We start from the raw sequence: 22,809 nt of genomic DNA on the forward strand, positions 1-22,809 counted from the left end.
TTAGATCGTTTCCAACATGCGGGAGCCGACAAGCCGATCACTACTCCATCGAGATTTTCAGGGAATTTTCATGACTCTTTAGTGGGACTGCAACACAAACAGGCTGTTAACCCTGTAGAATTTCCTCGAGAATTTCAATCTGGGGGGTTAGTACACTCTCCAATCTTTTTAAAGTCTCAAAAGACTGAGGAGAGGAGCTTTTTCTGGCATACAGTACCCATATACAGCAGACAGAATTCACAGAGCGTACACGCGCGGGCGATTAAACACGATCGCGCGGAATGCGGGTCAAAAATTCCCGTGAGCAATCTCGTTATTTATCAAAAAGTGTTTAGGCGCAAAGATTACATCATGAATATCATGAATTCGTATTCGCACCAATATTCGCACCCTCCACAAATTTTGATATTTGACTTTCGCGCTTTTTAAAAAAAGATTCGATTAACACTGCAGTGACATCAAAAAGTTTTGACCAAACATTCGAAAGCTAACAAAACAAAATATTGTGAGGAGGAAGAAAAGAGAAATCAAAACAGAAATGTAAGACGTGCCATTACAGCATTAGGTGATTCAAAAAATGAGAAGTTTATTTTTAAATACATTATTTTGTATTATTTATTACTGTTCGTGTTATGACACTCCGGAAACTGGGACTAGACCTCAAGAACCTATATTGGATATAGAATTAGGGCAATTTGTTTCCAAGAACGACCAAATTACAACTGTGGTTCGTTATGTTGATATGCCGATGAATGTCTTAATGAAATACGAGATGAATTGCAGATTTCCAGGAGCTACTTATTATAAATGGTTTATGTATCGGAAGTTTGGTGGACCTTTTACAGTCTCTTTACCGGCTACCATTGAGGACAAAAAGAAAGAACCATGGATAAGATATGTGAGTATCATTTTTTTAATCATATTCAAATTTTGTACCGAAGGAAGTATAGGGTTAGGGGTAGGTATAGGTATAGGGAAGGGTTAGATAGATCCATACAGGGTGTCCCTAATTAAAGTATCGAGTTTGAACATGCGATTGAGTAGAAAGGGGCACTCGATCTGAAAACGACCATACGTTCGGCCCAAAATTAGGCTTCTAAAAGCGGACCCTTACAGTGCAGTGAATTTCCATGAAAAATCATACCCTTACAGTGCATTTTTTCAAAATTTCTCGCCAAAATTTTTGCAACTTTCCAAGAAAATGTGGAATTTTTCCTCCAAAATTGACCAATTTTGTGCCAATTTTAGCAAAAAATTAGCCTTTTATCACAATTTCCTACCCTTACAGTGCAGTTCAGTGCAGTTGTGTAATTTCCTACCCTTACAGTGCAACTAGCTGAACTATGAAAAACCTACCCTTAAGGGCCGAACGTCTGGTAGGTCATTTCCCTTGAGTGCCCCCCCCCCCTCCGGATTTTAAGCTCTCCCTCTTTTTTCTTTGTCATTACGATTAATTTATACGTTGTAACTACCTTTTGTAATAAGCCTGTGTGATGGAGAACGTTCTTATATTTTAGCGATAACACACACAAACTTTTCTACTCAATCGCATGTTCAAACTCGATACTTTAATTAGGGACACCCTGTAGAACAAACCTGTCTCATAGCCCGAGTGGAATTTTTTTCTTCAGGGGATAAGAATTCATATATTGAAATGCTGATGATTTTCGATTCAATTAAAGTGACATTTCCATAATTAATAGTTAGTAATTACTGTTATACATTTGGGGATCACGTAAAAGATTTCTTTCGAAAGCAACTCATTTCAATTACACTTAGAGGTTTCTGGGGAATTCGTAAATAGTAAACTGCATACTGATACAGTCTGCTAGACATTAATATGGTAATATTTGCCCTTCATCTTTGATTCTTTCTACAGGGTGTCCCTAATTAAAGTATCGAGTTTGAACATGCCATTGAGTAGAAAAGTTTGTGTGTGTTATCGCTAAAATATAAGAACGTTCTCCATCACACAGGCTTATTACAAAAGGTAGTTACAACGTATAAATTAATCGTAATGACAAAGAAAAAAGAGGGAGAGCTTAAAATACAATTTTGTGAACACGCACATAAAACTTTCTACTCATAGTTGTGTTTCGACTCGATACTTTAATTAGGGACCCTGTACATAGTGATTGACAGATGAACGATAAAATTTCTCTTATTGGTCTTCAGAGGTTGATTATATTCTTTGAAAACTCAACCTCTGATACTCAGGGTACCCCCCCGGGGTATTCTCCCACTGGGGACAAAATCTTTGCCTAATTTTCCATTGGAACTGAGGTCCCAGCGGGTAGAGGCAGAGGTGTTAGCCTTATAGAGCCCAGGGGGTACTCAAGATAAAGGCCATAGTTTCCTGGGTGGTTCAAACCACTTAATAATAGAGGTCGCCTGGAAAAAATTTGTGACAGGAATGGTATCAAAATTTAGCATGCTTTTTACTAGCCTGGATATCCAAGTAGACGCACCACTAAAATTTGTTTTAAGAAATATTAATTTTCACTTCCTTTTTTTGACTCCAATTTCAGATCCAACAAACAAAAAATATTTGGGATATGAGCATTTCAATTTGTCACATTCACTATGGATCGAGTGTGATTTTGAAAATTGTTTGGGTGACAATGATAATGAAAAGCTCCATATCCAAGCCGTTTCATCCTGTCATTTGCCAACATCCAAAAGCTATTTGCCGTGATGATATGCTAGAGTGCTATTTTGATGCTGGTAAGTTAATGTTTAAATTTTACAGAAGATCGATTTTTTAGCACGGATTATATCTTGTATCTGAAGGGCAGCAAATAGTGTGCAAGGGGGTTCCAGGTCCCACCTGAAAATTCAGGTCCCACCTTATCCTAAAATTCCCACCTTCAGCCCAGACTCCCAGATCCCAGCTAAAAACAAAAAAAAATATACTAATTTGAGAAACAAAACAAAATTTCTTTACCGTAATATGAAGATGCAATATATTACATATGATATATTAATATGTCTATTATATACATTTAAAAAGCAGATATATTAAGGCTCTCAGCTTATGCAAAATAAAATATACGATTATGATTGTTAAAAATAAGAGCAAAAATATTTCATGCGTATTGTTCACATTATATAAGTCTTGTTTTTATCATTATTTTACTGTGGTAATTATTCGTATATGTATAGTTCCATTTCTTACATTTTGGTGCTTCTCAAAATACCTTATTACACTTATATAACTACTCATGTTATTAACGCGAATTGCTTACCTCGCGTTAATTACAAATGTTTAAACAAAATTCGAGCCGTGGCTATTTTCGAAATCCCTGCCTTTCGCGTTAATAAATTCTCGCACTCATTTTACCCGCGTACTTTTACTTGACTAGTTATATAAGTGTAATAAGGTAAGCAAAAGTAAAAAAAAAATCATTATCAAAGATATTTATTCAAACATCAAATGACCTGTAATAATAAAAAGAAAAAGTTTAGCATGGTAAAAAATTATTTATGAAATATATTAAAAAAATATATCATAAAATCTGAAAATAAGAAATTTTATTTTAACTTTTTTCCAAAACACCCAAAGTCCCACCTAAAGAAATTAACTCCCACCTTAACTTGTTTCGACCCAAATCAGCAAACCCCCCCACTATTCTGGGGGGGGGGGGGTGCACACTACAGCATACAACGACTCAAGGAATTAGTCTCGTAGTGAGTTTAGAATCAGACTAAGTACGGAAACTGCAACAAACAACAAAAGAAGTCGCGTAATCCAGTATATCTTGCGTAAAGCTACGAGTGCCTCCTCGCTCGCTGCGGTGGTATTAAATGTAGCCAGCATATTCAATTTTAATTCTAACTTATATATTTTGCCTTTTGAGAATTTAGAACAAAGTTCTATTGAACTAGAATAAACAACAAGAAATTTCTAAACACATTGTGTCATAAACTCTAATAAACTATCTCTAAAAAGGCTCAAAACTAGAACTTGGTTGCAAGGATTCATGAAAAAAAAATCTATCGCGTGGTCAGGCAAAAATCAAAACCTTCTGAATCTTGAAAATTTTACCGACCTTTGGACCTTTAAATGTGTGAAAAAAAAATAAAATTAAAAAGCTTTCAGAGTCTGCTAAATCACGTGCCTCACGTGCCCTAGTTTTTTTACGTGCTTCTAGTGACCTAGTGCTCACGAAAATTTTCACGTGCCCTAAATTTTTCATATGCACTAAATTTTTTTAGCGAGGTATTTCTTATCGGTATTTCGGGATCAAAGCTTTATTGGAAATTTTTGAAAATTCTAATTCATGAAAGAAAAAGATACTATTGATTTGTTTGATTGCTTTTAAGGAGGGGGGGGCGTACGGGATATCGGTACATCGGTGTTGGCCTTTTTTTAGATCGGTAAATCGGTATTACAGGAAAAAAATGATCGGTACTCGGTATTTCTAAATCATCTCGGTATCGGTAAAAGACCCATTTTTATGTCGGTATTTCGGTATTTTCGGTCAACCATCGGTATCAAAGATCACGAGCCATTGCGCCCCAAGACCAAATTTGGTGAGATAAATTTTAAAATCTTGCAATTTTTTTCGCTCGCTTCGCTTGCAATAAAGTTCTTCACAATGTACCAATACACTCTTCTCGAGATGCATAAATAAGCATTGCAGGCCTCGTTTTCAAATATTGTTGCATAAGTAACTCAACGTCATTTGACATGTAATTATCTTTTGTATATGTGCGTGCTTTTGTTTTAAAACTGATAACTTCCTTTTGGGAAAGCATTTACGTCTACGTAAATTGAATGTTGAATAATTATTCTGCTTGCGAACGAGGCCAGCAATGCTTTCTCGAGAAGAGTGTATTTGGTGAACACAAAATTTAAAACAAAATAAGTATCAAATTCATGGCTTTTTTAGAGTTTATGTTATTTGGTTGATTTTCTATTTGGCTTAAGCCTCCTTTACTATTCGAATATATGAACGATATGTTCTGAGCGCTGATCTACTAAATAATCCCTCCCTCGTCATACGTAAATTAGTACAAATTAAGGAACACTCAGGGGCGCCGATTTGAAAAATCATTGCTGCAATTTTGATAAGGTAAGAGGCTCAGCCAGGGGTCTGCTTGACACGTGAATGACCATTTTTCTGCCGTGAATACAGTTGACGCTCTCTAAATTGACGTTATACTCTTTCATAAGCTCCAATTTTCGATCCATTGGCGTTTTGACAGGGGGCCCCGCCTCTGCAAGTTGAGCTTTTTTGAACACCAAAATCTTGAAATTACCCTAAACTGTAATTGATCGCCCCCCACCAAAAAAGAAAATAATTGACCAAAAAGGTCAAAGTTTGTGAAGAAATGGAACAACAGAATGTGAAGGTGTTTGTAGTTTTTGTGACTTTTTTTCTGGCTACCTCTGACCTTTTTAAGGCCTCCTTTAAGCTGCTTGATATTTCTTAGACCAAAATTTTCGCCTGCGGCGCCAAGATTACAAAACAGACTCTCTGCAACATGAAATGTTATGCTTTCTACACTTTTTGTGACCTTATTCTCGCTAACTTTGAGCTTGCTTGGAGCAAAAATTTACTCTGAAAAACTTTCTCTGAAAATTTCCCCTAAAAAAGGTCAAAATTTTTCTTATCTCGCCCCCCCCCCGAAACGAAAACTCGTGGCTACGCCTCTGCTAGGCTTTACTCAATCCATCTCGATGAACAATGTCGCAAATTTTTCTTACTCGCTTCGCTCGCATTTCCTAAATGTTTCTAAAATGACCTAAATTTTAAGTTCAAATTTCGGTATACCAATGCGACCAAAAGGGGCGCCAGAATAAGCCTACAAGGGGCACCTTAAGCCAAAATTCTACTTTTGCTTACCAGCTTGTACCTATCCAACATGCTACAGTTTGGTAATTGTTATAGAGAATTTTGGATGATGAAAAACCCGACCTTTATCGTCCACACATACCAAGCACCCATTTTTGCCTAAGTACCCCCTCCGGGGGACGAGTACCTAAAAAATGGGGAAAAATTGATCGGTATCGGTATTTGAACGAAATAATTATCGGTATATCGGTAATTGAGAGAAAAAGTGATCGGTATATCGGTATTACGAAGTCCCGTACGCCCCCCACTTTTAAAGGTACTAATCTTTGCGCAATTTCGCATGGTATACATAATTACAGGAAAAAACTATTTTGAAATTACTTTACGTTACACATTTTTTTTTATAAGGAACCTTAACTTGCCTCCGAGCCTGGAGTTCCTTATTTTGCCAGAGAGTTTCATCTTCAAAGTTCCTTATCGAGTTCCTTAGTTACTTAACTGTTAAGTTGGATTTGCTAAGTGTGTAGCTTCTTTATCAGCATTTTTTGTCTTTTTGACATATTGAAAGGCGTTTCAGCAATATTTTCCGTCTTTTTATTTAGGTTGTTGTAAATGTGTGCAAGTTCAAATTGAACTCTTGCTGTTCCTTAACTTGATTTTTTATTCTCAGCCTGAGCAGTTCCTTAAAAATACCTTATTTCTCAGACCATTTTCAGCCTCAAGTTTAAGCCTCAACGTGTTCCTTATAAAAAAAAAACGTGTATATTTATTGTTAATGTTATGTTAATGTTTACATATCAAAGATTATACAAGTACGTCCCCGAGTGAACTTCTGATACCCCTAAATTAGCCAAAGAAAACCAATTATCGATTAGAAATGTAAATGCCAGTCAAACATATGACACAAATTAGCATTTATAATCATCTTTACGCGTCATCAACATAGATTGACGCGTAAAGATGATTATAAATGCTAATTTACAAGAAATACTGCGCTGATTGTTGCTGATCAAACGTTTTTCGTAAGTCTATCGAAAATACAACAATTAATTTTAACAAAAGTAAATAATGTTCACGATAAGATAGCACTCTTTTTTGTTTTGTCTATAACCTTTTAAGGATTTCTTCAATCATAATAAATTTTGCACAGTTGGAAAGATATTAATGAGTGGGATAATTTGAAGTAAAAATTGTTTTGAAAAATTTCAAAAATGATTTTTCAAAATTATTCATTCAGTCAAAAGATATCAAACAATGTTTATAGCTGATTGACCCCTAAAAAGCCTGTTTTACTCGTTGTTACTAAAAGTGGTAACGGTAGGTAACGATAGGTAACAACAAGTAACAGTAGGTAACGACAGGTAACGATGAAGCAACGGTCGGTAACGATGAAGTAACGTAAGTAACGAGGGGTAACAAAAAAGTAACGAAGTAACGATGGGGAAAAAGCTGAAAATGGTGGCCCTGAGGTGTCGAACTATCAAAATTTGTAAATTTCTGCGCCAGAGCTAATGGTTCCGGTGATTTTGGGAGAACCTAACGACTCTGGTTAATCTATTCAAGAATTTTGGAAATCTGATGATTGTACAGCAGGATCTGATCGTTCTGGTGAATATGACTGTGGAGATAATAAATCCAATCGTTTTTATTGTAAATTGGTGTTTGTGAATAAACTGAAAGATTTGACGGCTTTGGTGAATCAATGGTGTTGGTCAATGCAATGATGGAATCAATGGTGCTGGTCAATGCAATGATGGAATCAATGGTGCTGGTCAATGCAATGATGGAATCAATGGTGCTGGTCAATACAATGATGAAATCAATGGTGCTGGTCATGCAATGATGGAATCAATGGTGCTGGTCAATGCAATGATGGAATCAATGGTGCTGGTCAATTCAATGATGGAATCAATGGTGCTGGTCAATACAATGATGGAATCAATGGTGCTGGTCAATGCAATGATGGAATCAATGGTGCTGGTCAATGCAATGATGGAATCAATGGTGCTGGTCAATTCAATGATGGAATCAATGGTGCTGGTCAATGCAATGATGGAATCAATGGAACTGGTCAATACAATGATGGAATCAATGGTGCTGGTCAATGCAGGGGGGGTCAAGCAGTTAATCCAGAACATCATCCGTAGTAACTGATTTTGGATGATATTTAGGACCACCCACCCATTCTGACACTTAACCCACACTGGATTTACGGTTTTTCAGTCACAATCTTTGTATACCACCCCCTAAAACAGTCCACCGGGGCATTTTGGCATGCATTAAGTTATTTTAATTGATGTTGGTGGACTTTCTAAGTAATTTTCAATGCATTTCTTTTAAAGACATGAATAGCTATGAAAATATAAAATCTAAAGAAAAAATATCTAAATCTAGTATGAACAGGTAAGAAAATAGATCAAAACAGCAAAATGATAAAAGGCAGTAAATAACAAAATATAGCAAACGTTATATGCATACCTCAAAAAAGATTCAAATATCTCATTTTTTAAATCAACATTCAAAGTCAGTTTAGATCTAGTTAGATTTTGTGGTTTTAACTAGGCTGCAAACCCAATCTTTAAGTGTTCCCAACGATGTAGAACTTGATTGGGGTTAGGTGCCCCACTCACCCTATAATTTTTTCAAATTGACATTTTTTTGTGAGATTTTTTTCTGTGAGAAATATTTCTATTGACAGGTAGTAAAACATATGTTCTATTAAGTATATATTAAGTAAAAGCTGGTTTAAAACAAACCATTTTGATAAAAAGGTTATACAAGCTCGCAAGCAGGCTGTTCCACCTGAAATTTCGCAAATTGTCTACCATTTCTAATCTGTTTTAATCGGATTTTTGTTTACAAAAAAGGGGCGAATCACCCGATTTTATAACAGCTTGAAAATTAGTGAAAACGGAATTTGTAAACAAAGCAGGAGAAAGTTAAAGCAAGACTCTGATGCAGTTTGACGTTTTAAAGACAGAAGAAGAGGCAAAAACGAGCATGAATCAGAATAAATGAATTTTACAGAATGACAGAAAATGCAGTTAGTCCACTTTTTTTTCCCAGAATTCTTTCAGAGACCACCCCTTTGGCAGTTAATCCACTCTTGGATTAACTATATTTTTCAAAATTTGAAAATGGACCACCACGGTAAAAACAGGCATAGTGTTTTGGATTAACTGCTTGACCCCCCCCCTGGTCAATGTAATGATGAAATCAATGATGCTGGTCAATACAATGATGGAATCAATGGTGCTGGTCAATGCAATGATGGAATCAATGGTGCTGGTCAATGCAATGATGGAATCAATGGTGCTGGTCAATGCAATGATGGAATCAATGGTGTTGGTCAATGTAATGATGGAATCAATGGTGCTGGTCAATGCAATGATGGAATCAATGGTGCTGGTCAATGCAATGATGGAATCAATGGTGCTGGTCAATACAATGCTGGAATCAATGATGCTGGTCAATGGAATGATGGAATCACGAAAATTCACGAAAATCAAATCCCCTCTCAAAGGGTCATGTTTTTGGCTAAAATCGAGTAAAAATCGACAAAACTTTTGAGAAAATCTCTCTAAGAGTCCCAAAAACGCCAACTTTTCCTCTCTCTAAGTATCGATTTTCGATTTTTGGCTCGGACATACTCGTTACCTCGTAAACCTAGTACCCCACGGGCATCCAACCTAACTGAGTAAATCTTTACATGAATTTTTTACAGAATTTTTTACATAATTTTCCTATACTAAGGGTTACAGAAAAAATCATGATTTAAAAAAATTCCACGATGACTAAGTTCTTTTGAAAATCGTTAAAGTTAAATCCGCCAAGAATGTTTCTACCTTAAGGGAGGAAATTTTGACGGGAAGAAAATTTGGCGGATTTGGTGGATTTGTTTGAAATCCGACTGAAAGATATCAGTTAGTAGAACAATTTGAAATCAAAAAGTCTTTAAAAAAATTCTAAAAATGAAGATGAAAATGAAGAAGAAATAAATGAAGATCTTGTAGAAAAGTGCTATAACTTTCATTTTCACTGACTGGAGAGATTCTTTGATCTTAGGAGGTCATCACTGTGAAGAAATTTCACTGAAATATTTATTCAATATAAAGTTATAATACAAAGTTAATAAGTGATTGACCCCAAAAAACAGCAGAAAACAGGGTTTTTAGACGTCAATCAGCTTATAACTTTGTTTGATATCTTTTGACTGAATTATCATTTTTTAGAATTTTTTTTACAGTGATGACGTTCGATGATCAAGGATTTACTTAAGTGAAAATGATGGTTATAGCACTTTTCTACGAGATCTTCATTTTTTTCTTCTTCATTTTCATCTTCATTTTTAGAATTTTTTAAAAGACTTTTCGATTTTAAATTGTTCCACTCACAAATATCTCTCTAACGATACCAAATTTATGAAGATTGAACAGGGTGTCTACGGGACCTTGAAAACCTTGAGAACCTTGAAAACTATAAATTTTCTTGGAAAAACCTTGAAAACCTTGAAAAATGAACCACCTAACCTTGAAAACCTTGAAAACTATCAATTTTCTTGGAAAAACCTTGAAAACCTTGAAAAATAGTTACAAACCTTGAAAAGCACTTCTTCCTATTCAATTTTCATGAATAGGAAGAAGTATCATAACTAGTCTAGGTTCTTTTCTAGTATGGCAAAGCAAGGTATCTCCATCCTTCTACTAGCCTTTCAATGAACTAGGTTTTTTCATCATTCTATCGATTGTCATTGGTTCTGCCAAGTTTTTCCAGTAACTCATAAAGGGTTCTGATTAGTTTTGATTTGTAATGCTCTTATTTTTTAATACTAGCTAGGCTTTTCTCATTCATTACTGTATACTAATTTTAGTATTTTAGTTTTTATCGTTATATACAGGTGGGCAAAGAAAGTGGTGAGACAAAAACATGCTTATTGCATGGAAATTAGTGCCATATAGAAATTCTAAGACTTTGTCTTTTTACGACATCCTTGGAGACATTCCTTGTAGTTTCATAGTTTCAGATTTCGATGAAACCCAGACAAGGGGCGAGTGTTAAAAGCTTGAATTTCCAAAGGGGGGTTGCCAGTTAGATGGGGGTCTTCCTACGTAAAGGTAGCTTTTTTTGAAAAAGTTTGCCTGCGGCGCTACAAAGTTGCCTTTACAATGTTGGGTCAAAGTCATTGCATTAAGGGGGTCGGACTAAAACTTCTTTAGAGTTTCCTAAGGGGGTCTGAATTTTCGAAAGTATTTCCTAAGGGAGGATACCCCGGGGGTCGATTTCTAAACAACGGCGTGTGCCACCAAAAAAATAGCTTCCAAAATCAGACCCCTACAGTTCAGCTCTTGAGCAGTGAAAGGGTACCCTTACAAAGCATTTTACCGAACGTTTCTGACCCTTATAGTGTAGTTTGATTTCAAATCTTATTTTGTTGAAGCCGTCTAAAAATGAGCCTGAGATGTTGACATAATGTGCAAAACAATTCAAAATAGGTGAAAATCAAAACTATAAAGATACATGAGATATTGACTGCCAGACTTGTAATTTATTGGTCCCCAAGCATACCCAGCTAAAAGAAGACCTTTGTAGTGCACCCTATCAAAAGTACACCCTTACAGTGCATTTTCAGGGTCTCGATAAACCTACCCTTAAGGGCGGCACATGTCGAGGTCGGACCATATGAGTGCCCCCCCCCCCCCGGGTGGATACCTATTGAGTAAGTGGTCTTCCTACCTTAGGGGGGGGTCTTCCTGTCTAAGGAGGGTTGGTCTTGACCCCTCTGGAAACTGATTTGATGTCTATCAAATGTATGACGAGGTTTCCAGCGCAACTAACAAAAGAGAAATAGAATTTCTATGGCACTAATTGCTCTACAACTAGGGAAAGCACTCAAGATAAACGAGCCACCATACATGTGGCTCTATAGGGTCCTTTTTCCATGCTTCCCATAGTGCACTGTAAGGGTCTAAATCAGCAAAGACAAGAAAAAGTGCACTCAAAAGGTGTAAAATTTGGTAAATTTGACCATATTTTGTCTTAAAATGTCAATAATTTTCAAGAATGCACCATAAGGGCAGATTTTTCCCCAAATTTTCTCAAATTTGGCTAGATTTTTTCTGCACTGTATGTGTTCGACTTAAAGGTCTTATTTCTCGCTGCACCTACGGTTTTTAAGTCTATAAGTTATTTCTGATTTCTATTTGCCTCCGAATATTTGTTTTTCACAATGTCTACTAGTAGTATCTTACAAATCTTATCTGAGCGCCGTGCCAACTGATTATCAAAAAACCTTGAAAAGTACCAAAATTTTTGCCTAAAAACCTTGAAAAACCACTTAAAAATGACCAAAAAAACCTTGAAAACCTTTAAAATCCTGAAAAAAAAATCAGTAGACACCCTGTTGAAGAATTCCTTCAAAAGTTATAGGTAAAAGAAAAAAGAGTGTTCACTTATCGTGAATAGACTTTAGTCAAATTAATTTTTTTCGGCCATCTGCCAAATTAAATTCCTGCCAAATTAAATTTTTTTCTTTTTATGTCCGATTTTTCACAGTTTACACCAGATATCAATGTTTTCACACTGATTTCAGATTTAAAAATCCATCATCCACCCAATCAAATTCTCGTCAAGATTAGCTTTTTCCCTGATCAGCCAAATTATGAAAAAGCTTTTTCAGCCATCTGCCAAATTAAATTCTAGCCAAAATTTCTTTCCTTAAGGCGAAAATAAAAAATATAGTGTTTCCGGAAACCGGCCGGATGAAAAAAAAAGTTTTTCTAACCCGGCCGCATACTATGGGTTCATCTATATGGTTCCCCATAAAGAAAATCAAGTTGACTGTTCAAAGCTATCAAACGTCGTTTAGTTAGATATTCTATCTTTAAAGTTATATTTCAACAATCTTAAGTTATCAAAAAATAGTAAAAAAATTTTTTCCGGCCGGCCGCATGAGAGCTTTTTTCCTTCACCCGCATTCCGGAAACACTACATTTTTTTATTTTCGCCTAATGTATTTTTTTAGCTGGAGCGTATCGTGGTTACATCAGTACAAATACCAATGGTGGCATTTGTAAGCATTGGGCAAGTGATACTCCTTACTCGCACAACCATCACGATGAATTTGTAAGAGATGATTATGATATGCGTGGTAGACATAACTATTGCCGAGCTTTCCGTAAATACCAACCATATTGTGTTGATGGCGAATGGACGCCAGGCTCTGACTGGGAAGATAATGTCGATCATGAAAATTTTTGTGCTGTTAGAACATGTCCTAATTGCATTTTTGGAGACGGCTTTGGGAATTATCCAGGTAAGGTTCAACTTTCTCATAATAACAGAAGACTGTTAAATTATATTTTCAATTAAATGCCATTTTTTGAATGAACATTTTGTAGCTGAGATTTTTGAACTTTTTGACCTTTATAAGAAGATCATCTGAAGAATATTGTCTAGAATATCTTCTATAAACCAGCAACCTCGTCACCATGCCTATAACCTTTTTTTCGGTTTATGAGAAGATTTAGTCTTGGACTTTGCTTGATTTTTATTGCCTGTATGCAGCAATTTTCAGAAAAAGATTAGAAAAGTTTTGAAAAGCATCACATATCACCATTACATCAAAGTAACAAAGTCGTTGTTTTGAACTTTTTTAGAGTTGAAACAGAATTAAAGGTTTTGTTTTTAAATAAGAATGATATCGTTGCTTACTCATCAATTTTAATTCACAAGCTTTTTCACATTGGATTGACACCATGGCGTTCAAAAGTCTTTCAAACTTAAAGTGTGGGCGTTTGACTATTTTTGGCCCTTTTTGACGTCGCACCGTAAAAAACGCAATTGAGAACACTGATTTGCTTTTCACTTTTACGTTCAACCGTAAGGTGTTTACGTGGATCACGGGGAAAAATATTCACCCCAGAAAACATTTTATAGATTGTTATTTTACTTTTTATCTTTCGAGTCTTTTCAGTTTCTTGTCGTTCTGGTCTTTTCAGGTTTTTTTGTGTGTGTGGCCCACTTTTCGGGTTTGTTTTTTGTTATATAATGCAATATATATAAAAGTATAAATAGAAGAAACAGTACGGGTAACCACCTAGACGATGCTATTGTCCGTATAATATGTTATTATGATATAACATAGTTTGTATATTATAAAACGTAATATGTTTCGCGGCGGATAGAGTCTGGTATAAAAAGGGAATTTCCCAGAAAAGGGAATTTCCTAAGATTCATTTAACTCTCCAGGGATAAGAAAAAGACAAACTGACATTTCAAAATGAGTAATCAGATCAAAATAACTCCGGAAAAGTCTTTTTGATGATGATAAAACAATAGAGAGACCGTAAGATAAGAATGCTACCGTTAAGCGGAACTAAAATACTTATAAACGCGCAAAATTATGAGATGTTTGCCCAACTTCCTTCTGCGTGAAGCTATGAACGCCATCCTCAGAAGCTTTAGAATTCCTCCCCGGTGGCAATAAGCAAAGGATATCACTCTTATTTAAAAACAAAACCTTTAACAAAGGAATATTATGCCCTCCATCTTTGACTCTTTGAATTGTAATGTGATTGAGACGGTAACAAGCTTATGGAATTTCATCAAATTTAAGCCAGTGTTAATCTGAAAGTGAGCGTTGAATATAAAGACTTAACCAGTCCGTGAATTACAAACCATACACGCAACCAAACTGGCATTTTTTAAACTGTCTCAAATGAACCATAACTTCACTTCAAGTCAAAAGCTCCCGTAGTTCCCAAGTTCCGGCAGCTTCGATGTATTTTTTTTGGATCAAATTTTTTCTTTACTTTATTAGGTCTAAAATCTTTTAACCGTTTTGGCGATCGTAAACTTTCTTGTTTTACTGTAAGGGTATCATGGAAAGAAGCTTTGGTTTGATCACTGGCGAGCAAAACATCGTAAGAACGACATTACAAAAGATACTTACACCAATGCTAAAGGACGAAAGATACACTTGAGATGTTATAAAGGTGAAGATGGAAGATGGAAGAAAAACTATTGTCAGTAAGTCCTCTGTATGATATTTTATTATATAGGAGATTCGTATTGTGTATAAAATTCCCATCTGAGAGCTACCACAAATTCGACTCTTCCAGAAAATGTCCGTACATGGGGGGGGGTGGAGGATATATTATCCAGGGGGTAGCAAAAAATCCTCAAAATTTGCCTTGTTCGGGGGTCCAAAAGTCACTTTGTCCGGGGGTAAATCACTGGAATCTTCCACCCCCAATTTTTTTCTGGAAAAGCCCATTCGGGGTTACCTACCTACTACACAAACTTGATAAGACTTGATAATGACTCCCAGCTGGCACACAACAACGAACGCATTTTTGCCTGCGAGGGGTTAGGGAAAGTGGGTTTTCAGCTTCTAACTTTTGATAGCGATCTTCTTTTGGCAAAAGATTTTCAGAGTGGTATAATATCATGAATATTGAACATACTAAGATTTGAGGGGATTTTGTTCGACAGAACTTTTTAAGAAAAGCTCAAAAAACCAACTTTCCGAGTTGTCGAGTTTGTCTACCTCAAGAGCCCAAATGATGGAGAGCATCAAAATAATGCACGCGCATTAATTTTACGAATTAGGGAAAGGTGTATCTAATCCACAATGCGCATCCCCTATATTAAAATCAGAATTCAATTTTGATTGAATTCGCAGCCCATTATGTATTTCCAAAAGACAGTTACCAATCTTGATACATAACCACTAACCCCAGGGGGTGTACCTAGGCAAAAAGAGGGTACGGGTATTGTGCCGCCCTTAAGGGTTCCTTTTTTGGATCTTCAAAACCCCACTAAGGGTCGTAAAAATCAGATAATCTAATTCCAGTCCCCCTAAGCGTTGTAAAAACAGATTATCTTGACAATTGAAAAGGAGGGGTGCGTTTACAAATCCCTGGCATCATACATAGCATATTTACACGTTTTTTTTATAAGAACATCAAAAAATCTTTGAAGCCTTCAGAATGTTCTAAACATTTTGAGTATTAAGCCTAAAATTCTTAAAGGCTAAAGTTCTTTAACATGTTCTTATTTTCACCATTTTGTGAGTATCTATGTCCATATCCCTAAGAAACTGCGAAGCTTAAAAATTTTCTTAATATTTTGGCCATTACCTATTGTACTTATAATATATTGTTTTTTTGAAAAATGTGTAGCTGCAAGGAATAGATTTGATTTTGCCTTTACTGATTCATATGATTTGAAAAGAATTTATCCTTACACTGGATTAAGGGATCAATACAATTTCGTGTACGAAAACTGAGGCAAAGCAAAAAAAAGAATATCAAAAGTGTCCCCTTGAAACTCATTTATCCAATCAATCAAATATCTTTTTTAGGAAAGGCGAGAAATGGGCTGACGGTATACATGGACTTAAACTAAAAGATAAAGATTTGAAATCGAAAGTTGTGTGTGTACGGAAGGCCTTCAGTAAAGTTAATCACAAATTCACTAAAGGGGAAGATGATGACATAGATGATAACTTTGACGATTATTTTGATTGGGCGGAATGTATGTTACCACAATGCGTGGTCAGAACGGTAAATATTAGTGTTAAAGATTTTGTTTTTAGATAAGAGTGAAATCATTTGCTTATTCATCAATTTTAATTTGCAAGTTTCTTCACATTGGATTAATCCAAGAATAATCAGAAGGAGGAAAAAACAACATTTTTTGCTTATATCAGCATAATATAACAATAGGCAGACACTTTCCTGATATAAAATATGTGCCTGATATGAAACGGGAACACTTATGTAAAAAAACCTTTAATGGATTCCAATTCGCTAGGATTTTCTTTTTTGCGATTTTCGGGAAAAGATTTTCTTCGCAAATATTTTAAAGAAATTGAGTAAAAAAGAGGCCTTTTTGCGAAATGTAGTTCACGCGAAATATATCCAATTTTTAACAGACGGTGGTTACACGTAGCCGGGGTGAAATTCACTCCGGTTTATAAGGAAAACACTGTTTCTGTATACACGTATATAGGTGGGGTGAAATCGTTTTTAGGCGGGGTTGATTTCACCCCGGTCCTGAGGACTGAGTGAAATTTTTTTTGAGGATTTTCTTTGCAAAATTTTGCAGATTTTTACATGTATACACAATTTCTTTTTCACCCCGGGTTGAAAAGAAATGTGCGTCTGTTTTTATTTTATTAGGTTTTCACGCCGAGGTGAAAATAAGTTAAAATTTTCACCCCGATTTGAAAAAAGGGTTTTCACCCTGCCTTTCGCCGACGTGTATCCCAAAATGATTTTCACCCCGGGTGAATTTTACCCCGGCTACGTGTAGCCACCACCTATGATTGCACTGTGGAATTAATTTTGTTATACTTTATCTATTTTTACATCCACTAAGCCGTGTTTTCAAGAAAAATGTTATTGTTTCATCGAGCCTTTTTGAAAAAAATGTAACTTAAGTCAGTCGTAAATTTAATACACAGGAAACAAGTTTCTCCTAAAAAAACTTGCAATTTGCGAAAATTTTAGATACCCGTTAAAATAGAGTTTTTAAGTGTATATCTTATTTTGCATACAATTTTTCTGAGAAAAGTTTTTCGCGAGTACTAAATTTCGCGATTGCCACTTTCTGGAATTTTTCGCGTAAATTAAATTTCTCGGTTCATTAAACTGAGAATATTTTACAGAATTCAGGGTTAAATCAAGAAAAAGACTGACTTCGTTCGCTTGAAAAATAAGTATAATTTGCAAAAAATATATCAAAATTGTAACAAAATAACACTGATCCCTTAAGAAGAATTCACCTTTGCCTCTATTTAAAAAAAATAGGATTTTTGCCTATTTTGAAAATCTTCTCGTAGATTTAATTTCGCGATTTTGTGTTGTTCGAAAAATTTAAATAGTACTAATAATTTTTGCGAAATTTTGCCTTAAAACTCGCGAATTTACACGCGAAAATTTAGTAACCGCGAAAAAAATGTAAATTCTGCTTTTTCTTCTAATTCAAGGTATGGATTATGTTCATCAACGAAATGGAAGAAATAAACTTCAAAACAACTTCAAGAATCCCAAGAGTTTTTAATGTTCGGGACGGTCAAATTGCTAAAATTAAGTTTATCCATTTCGGCACCACCATTACGGACGAGAGAACGTTGTATATTACCGTTGCTAACAGAGGCATCAAGCAACAAATGTTTCTGCAAGCAGTTGATATTGAACGACGTGATACACCAAAAATTAATTATCTTGTAATTAAAAATGCAAAGCAGGCCGTTGGCGGTAATTATACTCTCAAGTAAGTCAATCAATTACAAGTCTGAATTTTTTACTTTCGCGAATTTGACGCTAAAATGAAAATGTTCAACTGTATATCCGAGGTTCTATAATGGAGGGGCGTACATGCTTGTTTTTTATAAGCATATTGGAAAACAGGCTCAGTTTTCCTTATTTTGAAAAAGAAGCTAAAATTACGCTTCTGATATAATGTTTATTTTTCAGGAAAAGAAATAAAAATATCTATTCACTTTTTGCATAGATGGGAGACTCGTCCTGTATGTTTATAATCTGATATTGATGATATTCATGACGTAATGTTTTCTACGGAAAGAACCCTATTTTAGCCAGTAATGTCAAATTTTATACAGCTTTTGTCTAGTTTAAATTTGCCACTACTGGCTAAAACCGGGGTTTTTCCGTAGAAAAAATCACGTCATGAATGTCATGAATACAGGACAGATTAGAATTCATAGTGGGAAATTCGAATTTAGCGCTGTCCTCACTTACTAAAATTAAAAGTGTGACCAGAGTGAAAGAATAACAGAATTTGATTGTCTGTGTTTTCAACCGTCATTAGGACCTTGGAAATTCAAACTCATAACCTAAAGCATGCTATTCGTTTCACCATCAGTACTTTAATGGAATAAACTTAAGCAGGGATTAAATTTCATGGATTTGGGTGTCATCTGCGAAAATCCGCGAAATTAAGTCCAAACGTAAATTTGGAAGGGCCTCATCCGCGAAATTAAGTACCCGCGAAAGTTTATCCCATTAAAATATATGTGTCTCTAGTGAAATTTGGTTTCTTTTGTCTTTTGTCTTTTAGGATTTTGGGTGTTAAAATTCATTGATCATTTGATTGTTGTCATATGATTTGGGAAAAGTTTTTTGTTTTCTGAAATTTGATTAGCTTTTTCAGATATAAAAGAATGAATCATAGCATGGATTTTCAGGTTTTTTTTTTTGAATTGCTAACAATTATTTTTTCAGCTACAAATTCAGGGAAGGAATGAGTTCCTTACAAAAGATACATTTCAAACATACATTCCGAATCCAGCTCGAAGTACCACCCAGTATAACTATCCAATCACCTATTAGTTATTGTCCTGCTTATAAAACGGTGGCAAAGTAAGGTTAAATTATAATCATTTCATTGACATTCGAGCACTAATAATTGGGACTAAACACTGTCCTTTATATATCCCTGGACCGAGCTATTCATGATATGCACCATTGCAATGTCTTCCACGGACCCAACAATTGATTGGTTGAAAGTGACGTAAAATCAGTCAATGCGTCACCTTCAACCAATCAGCTGTTGGGTCCGTGGAAGACATTGCAATGGTGCATATCATGAATATCCGCCATCTTTGGTCGAAATTTTTTTGAATTGGTACCCGTAAAGAAACCATTGCAGTGTTAAAAATTAACGTCTAACGGTGCTACATCATCAAAGGTTTTCGAGTAAAAGTATATCTAGCGTTCTCGATGCATTTACACCGCTATAGAGTAGTGCCGCCATTTGGATACCACTTTCAAAAAACTTCGATCAAAGATTTTGTTTGGCGGGGATTGAGAAACTTGGTCCAGGGTATTTAAAGGTCAGTGGGACTAAAGTAGACTCTCGTTTATTCGAAGCGAGATGTCGTTTTCCTGTTTTCCCTTGGCTCTATTTACCCAACTCAGGCAAAAAACACTCTCGGTTATTCGAACTATTATTCACATATTTGAAGCGATTTCTAATCTAATTATCTACCATCTGTCGCAAGGATATTTTGTAACTTAAAAGAGAATGTTTTCATTTGCTTTGAAAATTTGGGTCTACTTACAAGTAATGCTGACTTCATCAAATTTTCGAGTGCATTAAAGAAAAGTGAAAGTGAAGCTATAACTAAAAGTAAAGAAAACTTGTCAAGTTTTAAAAAAGTATCTATATAAAGTTCCTGAACCTCCAGGAATATATGTTCGTCGAGGGCTAGATAGAATCAATAAATTTCGTGTTATAATTCTTACTCTTCAGTGGTTACAATCTTCACTTACATTCGAATAGTGCGATTGAGTATTTTTGTTCAAGTTGCTTTCAAATTAGATGAATTCACATGCATGTTTTTTTTTTATAAGCATAACGCTTATGAGCATATGAAGGCTCAGATTTGCAGAATTCCTAAGCATAACATGAGCATATATGTCAGCCTAAAATATTTGGTCACAAAGTGGTCATTTTTATCTGTTTTTGTTTCATTTTTATCTGATTTGGTAGAGGTCAAGTAAAAAATAAGACATCCATGGCTAGCTACATTCCACTGCTCCCTAAACCTGAACAATTTTTTTACAAAATTTCTGAAATTTCATTAAAAAACTTGGCTTGGGGTGAATCATAAGCATAATTCTTAAGCATATAATAAGCATAAACTATGCCTGGATCCCGCCTGGATGCTTTGAGAACTTAAGCATACACGAGCCTGACCAAGGGGCATACACTTGCTTATAAAAAAAAACATGTAACTTGCAGACTGAAACAATAAAAGTGCTGATTTGAAGTGTGATTAAATTTAGATAGAATTTTAAATCTTGTGAAACAGACTGTACTTTTTATCTTAAAAAATCTAATTTCTTTTTTCCAGGTTAATAATAAAAGGCAAGGTAGATTTTACACCCGACTCCATCAAATGGTATTTTACCACTCTTAAGAATGACGATCCAAAAAATAAAAAGAAGACTGCGAAAGACATACCAGATGAGGATTGGATAAGCGTTTTGGAAAAACATAGGATTTTTGAGATGGCACAAGATGGCAAATCCGTGAAAGTTTTAGATTTGGAAGAATTTTCTGAAGAGAGAGTGTTCATAAGAGCAGTTTGGTCGAAGCATGATAATACATTGGAATCTGCCGTTGAAGTCAAATACTTACGTAAGTTAACCCAAGCCAGGACAAAGACAGAGGGAACCAGAGAGAACTGATTGATATTCTTCTCAGGGTTAGACAATAGATATAAATCCCGAAGGGCTAGATGTCGTGCTTTAAGCCAGCCATCGCAGGCAAAAAAAGTGAATATTGGAAAAAAGTATTGTTGCTATTGTTTTCGAGAACCTGCGAAGCTTCTGATTGGTCGAGCGCTGAAATTCTATTGTAATGTCACGTGATTTAGATGGGATTTCCTACCTAACCACGGCACACTTTTCAGCAAAAGCACTCCATTTGGCCCTTGGAGCTTTATAAATCTATGTGTTAGGCATTGGGCGTTGAGCGTTACTGGGAACGATGCATATTTATCAAACTTAATAAAAATCGCAAGGCTCATGTCAAGTTAGCAAGATTTTATGAAATATAAAGTTTTCTTTTTATATAAGGTTCCTTCCGGAGGAATACTGAGAAGTCGAACCAGAATAAATTAGAAATTGATATGTCTGGTCGACCGTTAAAATTAACTTCGTTTCGCTTCTCGCGTTTCAGCGTAGATTGTTGGCTATATTCTCAGTGTTTCTTCTTGTCAATTCTGTAATATGGCATAAATATGATCATAAATAAATTATAATTATAGGTCCGCCACGAATAAACAGAGACAGGAAAAGACAACTGACATTCAAAGCCTCACAAGGAGAAAGTGTTTCATTCAAAGTTTCATATGAATTGAATTCAGAAATCAAATGGATATACGACGGGAAATTGGTGGAAGAAACTGGTGAAATATATACGGAAACGAACGAAAGCGAGCCGCCTGGTATGACAGATATGGTGTTGACTATTGATAACGTAAGTAAGAAAAAACATGACGGAATTTATACATTAGAAGTAAAGAAGAATAATTGTGAAGCTTCACAGGCGATACAGTTGACAGTTACTGATGAAAATAACTAACAGTGTAAAAACTTTTATTTGACCAAATCGTTTGGAATCCAAATTTTGGGTAACGGCAGAAAAAAACATTTACATTTAAAAATTGTTTTCCCTTAGTAAAGTTCTTGGAAATCTTTTGTATATATATTTTTGACCTTTTTTCGCTCAAATTTGTTGCTAAATTTTCCGATCAATTCTTGATATGCGTAAGTCATTTTTCTAGCGGAAACACCCTAAAAAGCCGGGATTTGACTACTCTCTGTTACTAAAAATAGAAACACGGAGGACAAAAACCGGCTTTTTTGGGTGCTTCTGTTAAAAAATATGACGTCATCTTGACTTACGCATATCAAGAATAATCTGTTTTTTTGCGTGGAAACGATTTCGCAAATCGGTGTCTTTTTCACAAAATTACTTACATTATCTGAACGTTTTGGATCAAGTCATGATTTAGATTTTTCGCGACGACGTAACTTCACGAAAACAGCCCAAATTTTCGAGAAATCGTTAAAATTTAATCCACTTGTGGAACTATATGGTAGTTCTTTAAGAGAGAGTTCAAACAAGCGCAAAATTTTGCGACAAATAATTTTGGAAGAAATTTCACAAATAAAATTCTTTACAATAATCGAATTAATTGTAAATTTTCTATTTTCTATTATATTGACGAGTTATCATACGTTTCTATTAAGATTCTCATTAGTATTTTTGGATGTCAATTACTCTCGGGTACTTAATAGCCGGGGGGGGTTTGGAATAAGCGGGGGGGTTGGAAAAAAATTCAAAACTTAATAAGCAGGGGGGTTGGAATAAAAATGTCCTGGGTAGAAAACTTTTGAAAAGGAGGCTAATACAGCAGAATTAGGACAAAAGAGGGAACTTTCAGAAACATTTTCCCAAAAATCAATAAGCG

General features: G+C 35.3%; 1 protein-coding gene across 1 annotated transcript; it reads left to right on the forward strand.

Moving 5' to 3' along the window:
* Nucleotides 1-502: 502 nt before the first annotated feature.
* LOC136807654 (uncharacterized) lies at nt 503-22,207 on the forward strand. Its single transcript, XM_067064248.1, has 9 exons — nt 503-898; nt 2,529-2,724; nt 12,820-13,110; nt 14,672-14,825; nt 16,162-16,363; nt 17,791-18,077; nt 19,049-19,186; nt 20,683-20,969; nt 21,601-22,207. Exons 1-9 carry the CDS (start codon nt 578-580, stop codon nt 21,915-21,917), a joined length of 2,193 nt encoding a protein of 730 aa, XP_066920349.1. The 5' UTR covers nt 503-577; the 3' UTR covers nt 21,918-22,207.
* The last annotated feature ends 602 nt before the right edge of the window (nt 22,208-22,809 follow it).

Source organism: Clytia hemisphaerica, unplaced genomic scaffold (genome assembly GCF_902728285.1).
Source record: "Clytia hemisphaerica strain Z4C2 unplaced genomic scaffold, Clytia hemisphaerica genome assembly, whole genome shotgun sequence".
Taxonomy (NCBI): Eukaryota; Metazoa; Cnidaria; class Hydrozoa; order Leptothecata; family Clytiidae; genus Clytia; species Clytia hemisphaerica.

Excerpts from the sequence above, each read along its gene's own strand:
- LOC136807654 (XM_067064248.1), top strand. The coding sequence starts at position 578 with ATGAGAAGTTTATTTTTAAATACATTATTTTGTATTATTTATTACTGT. Across the intron at positions 14,826-16,161 it reads TGGAAGAAAAACTATTGTCA|GAAAGGCGAGAAATGGGCTG; the intron begins GTAAGTCCTCTG and ends TATCTTTTTTAG. Across the intron at positions 16,364-17,790 it reads CACAATGCGTGGTCAGAACG|GTATGGATTATGTTCATCAA; the intron begins GTAAATATTAGT and ends TTCTAATTCAAG.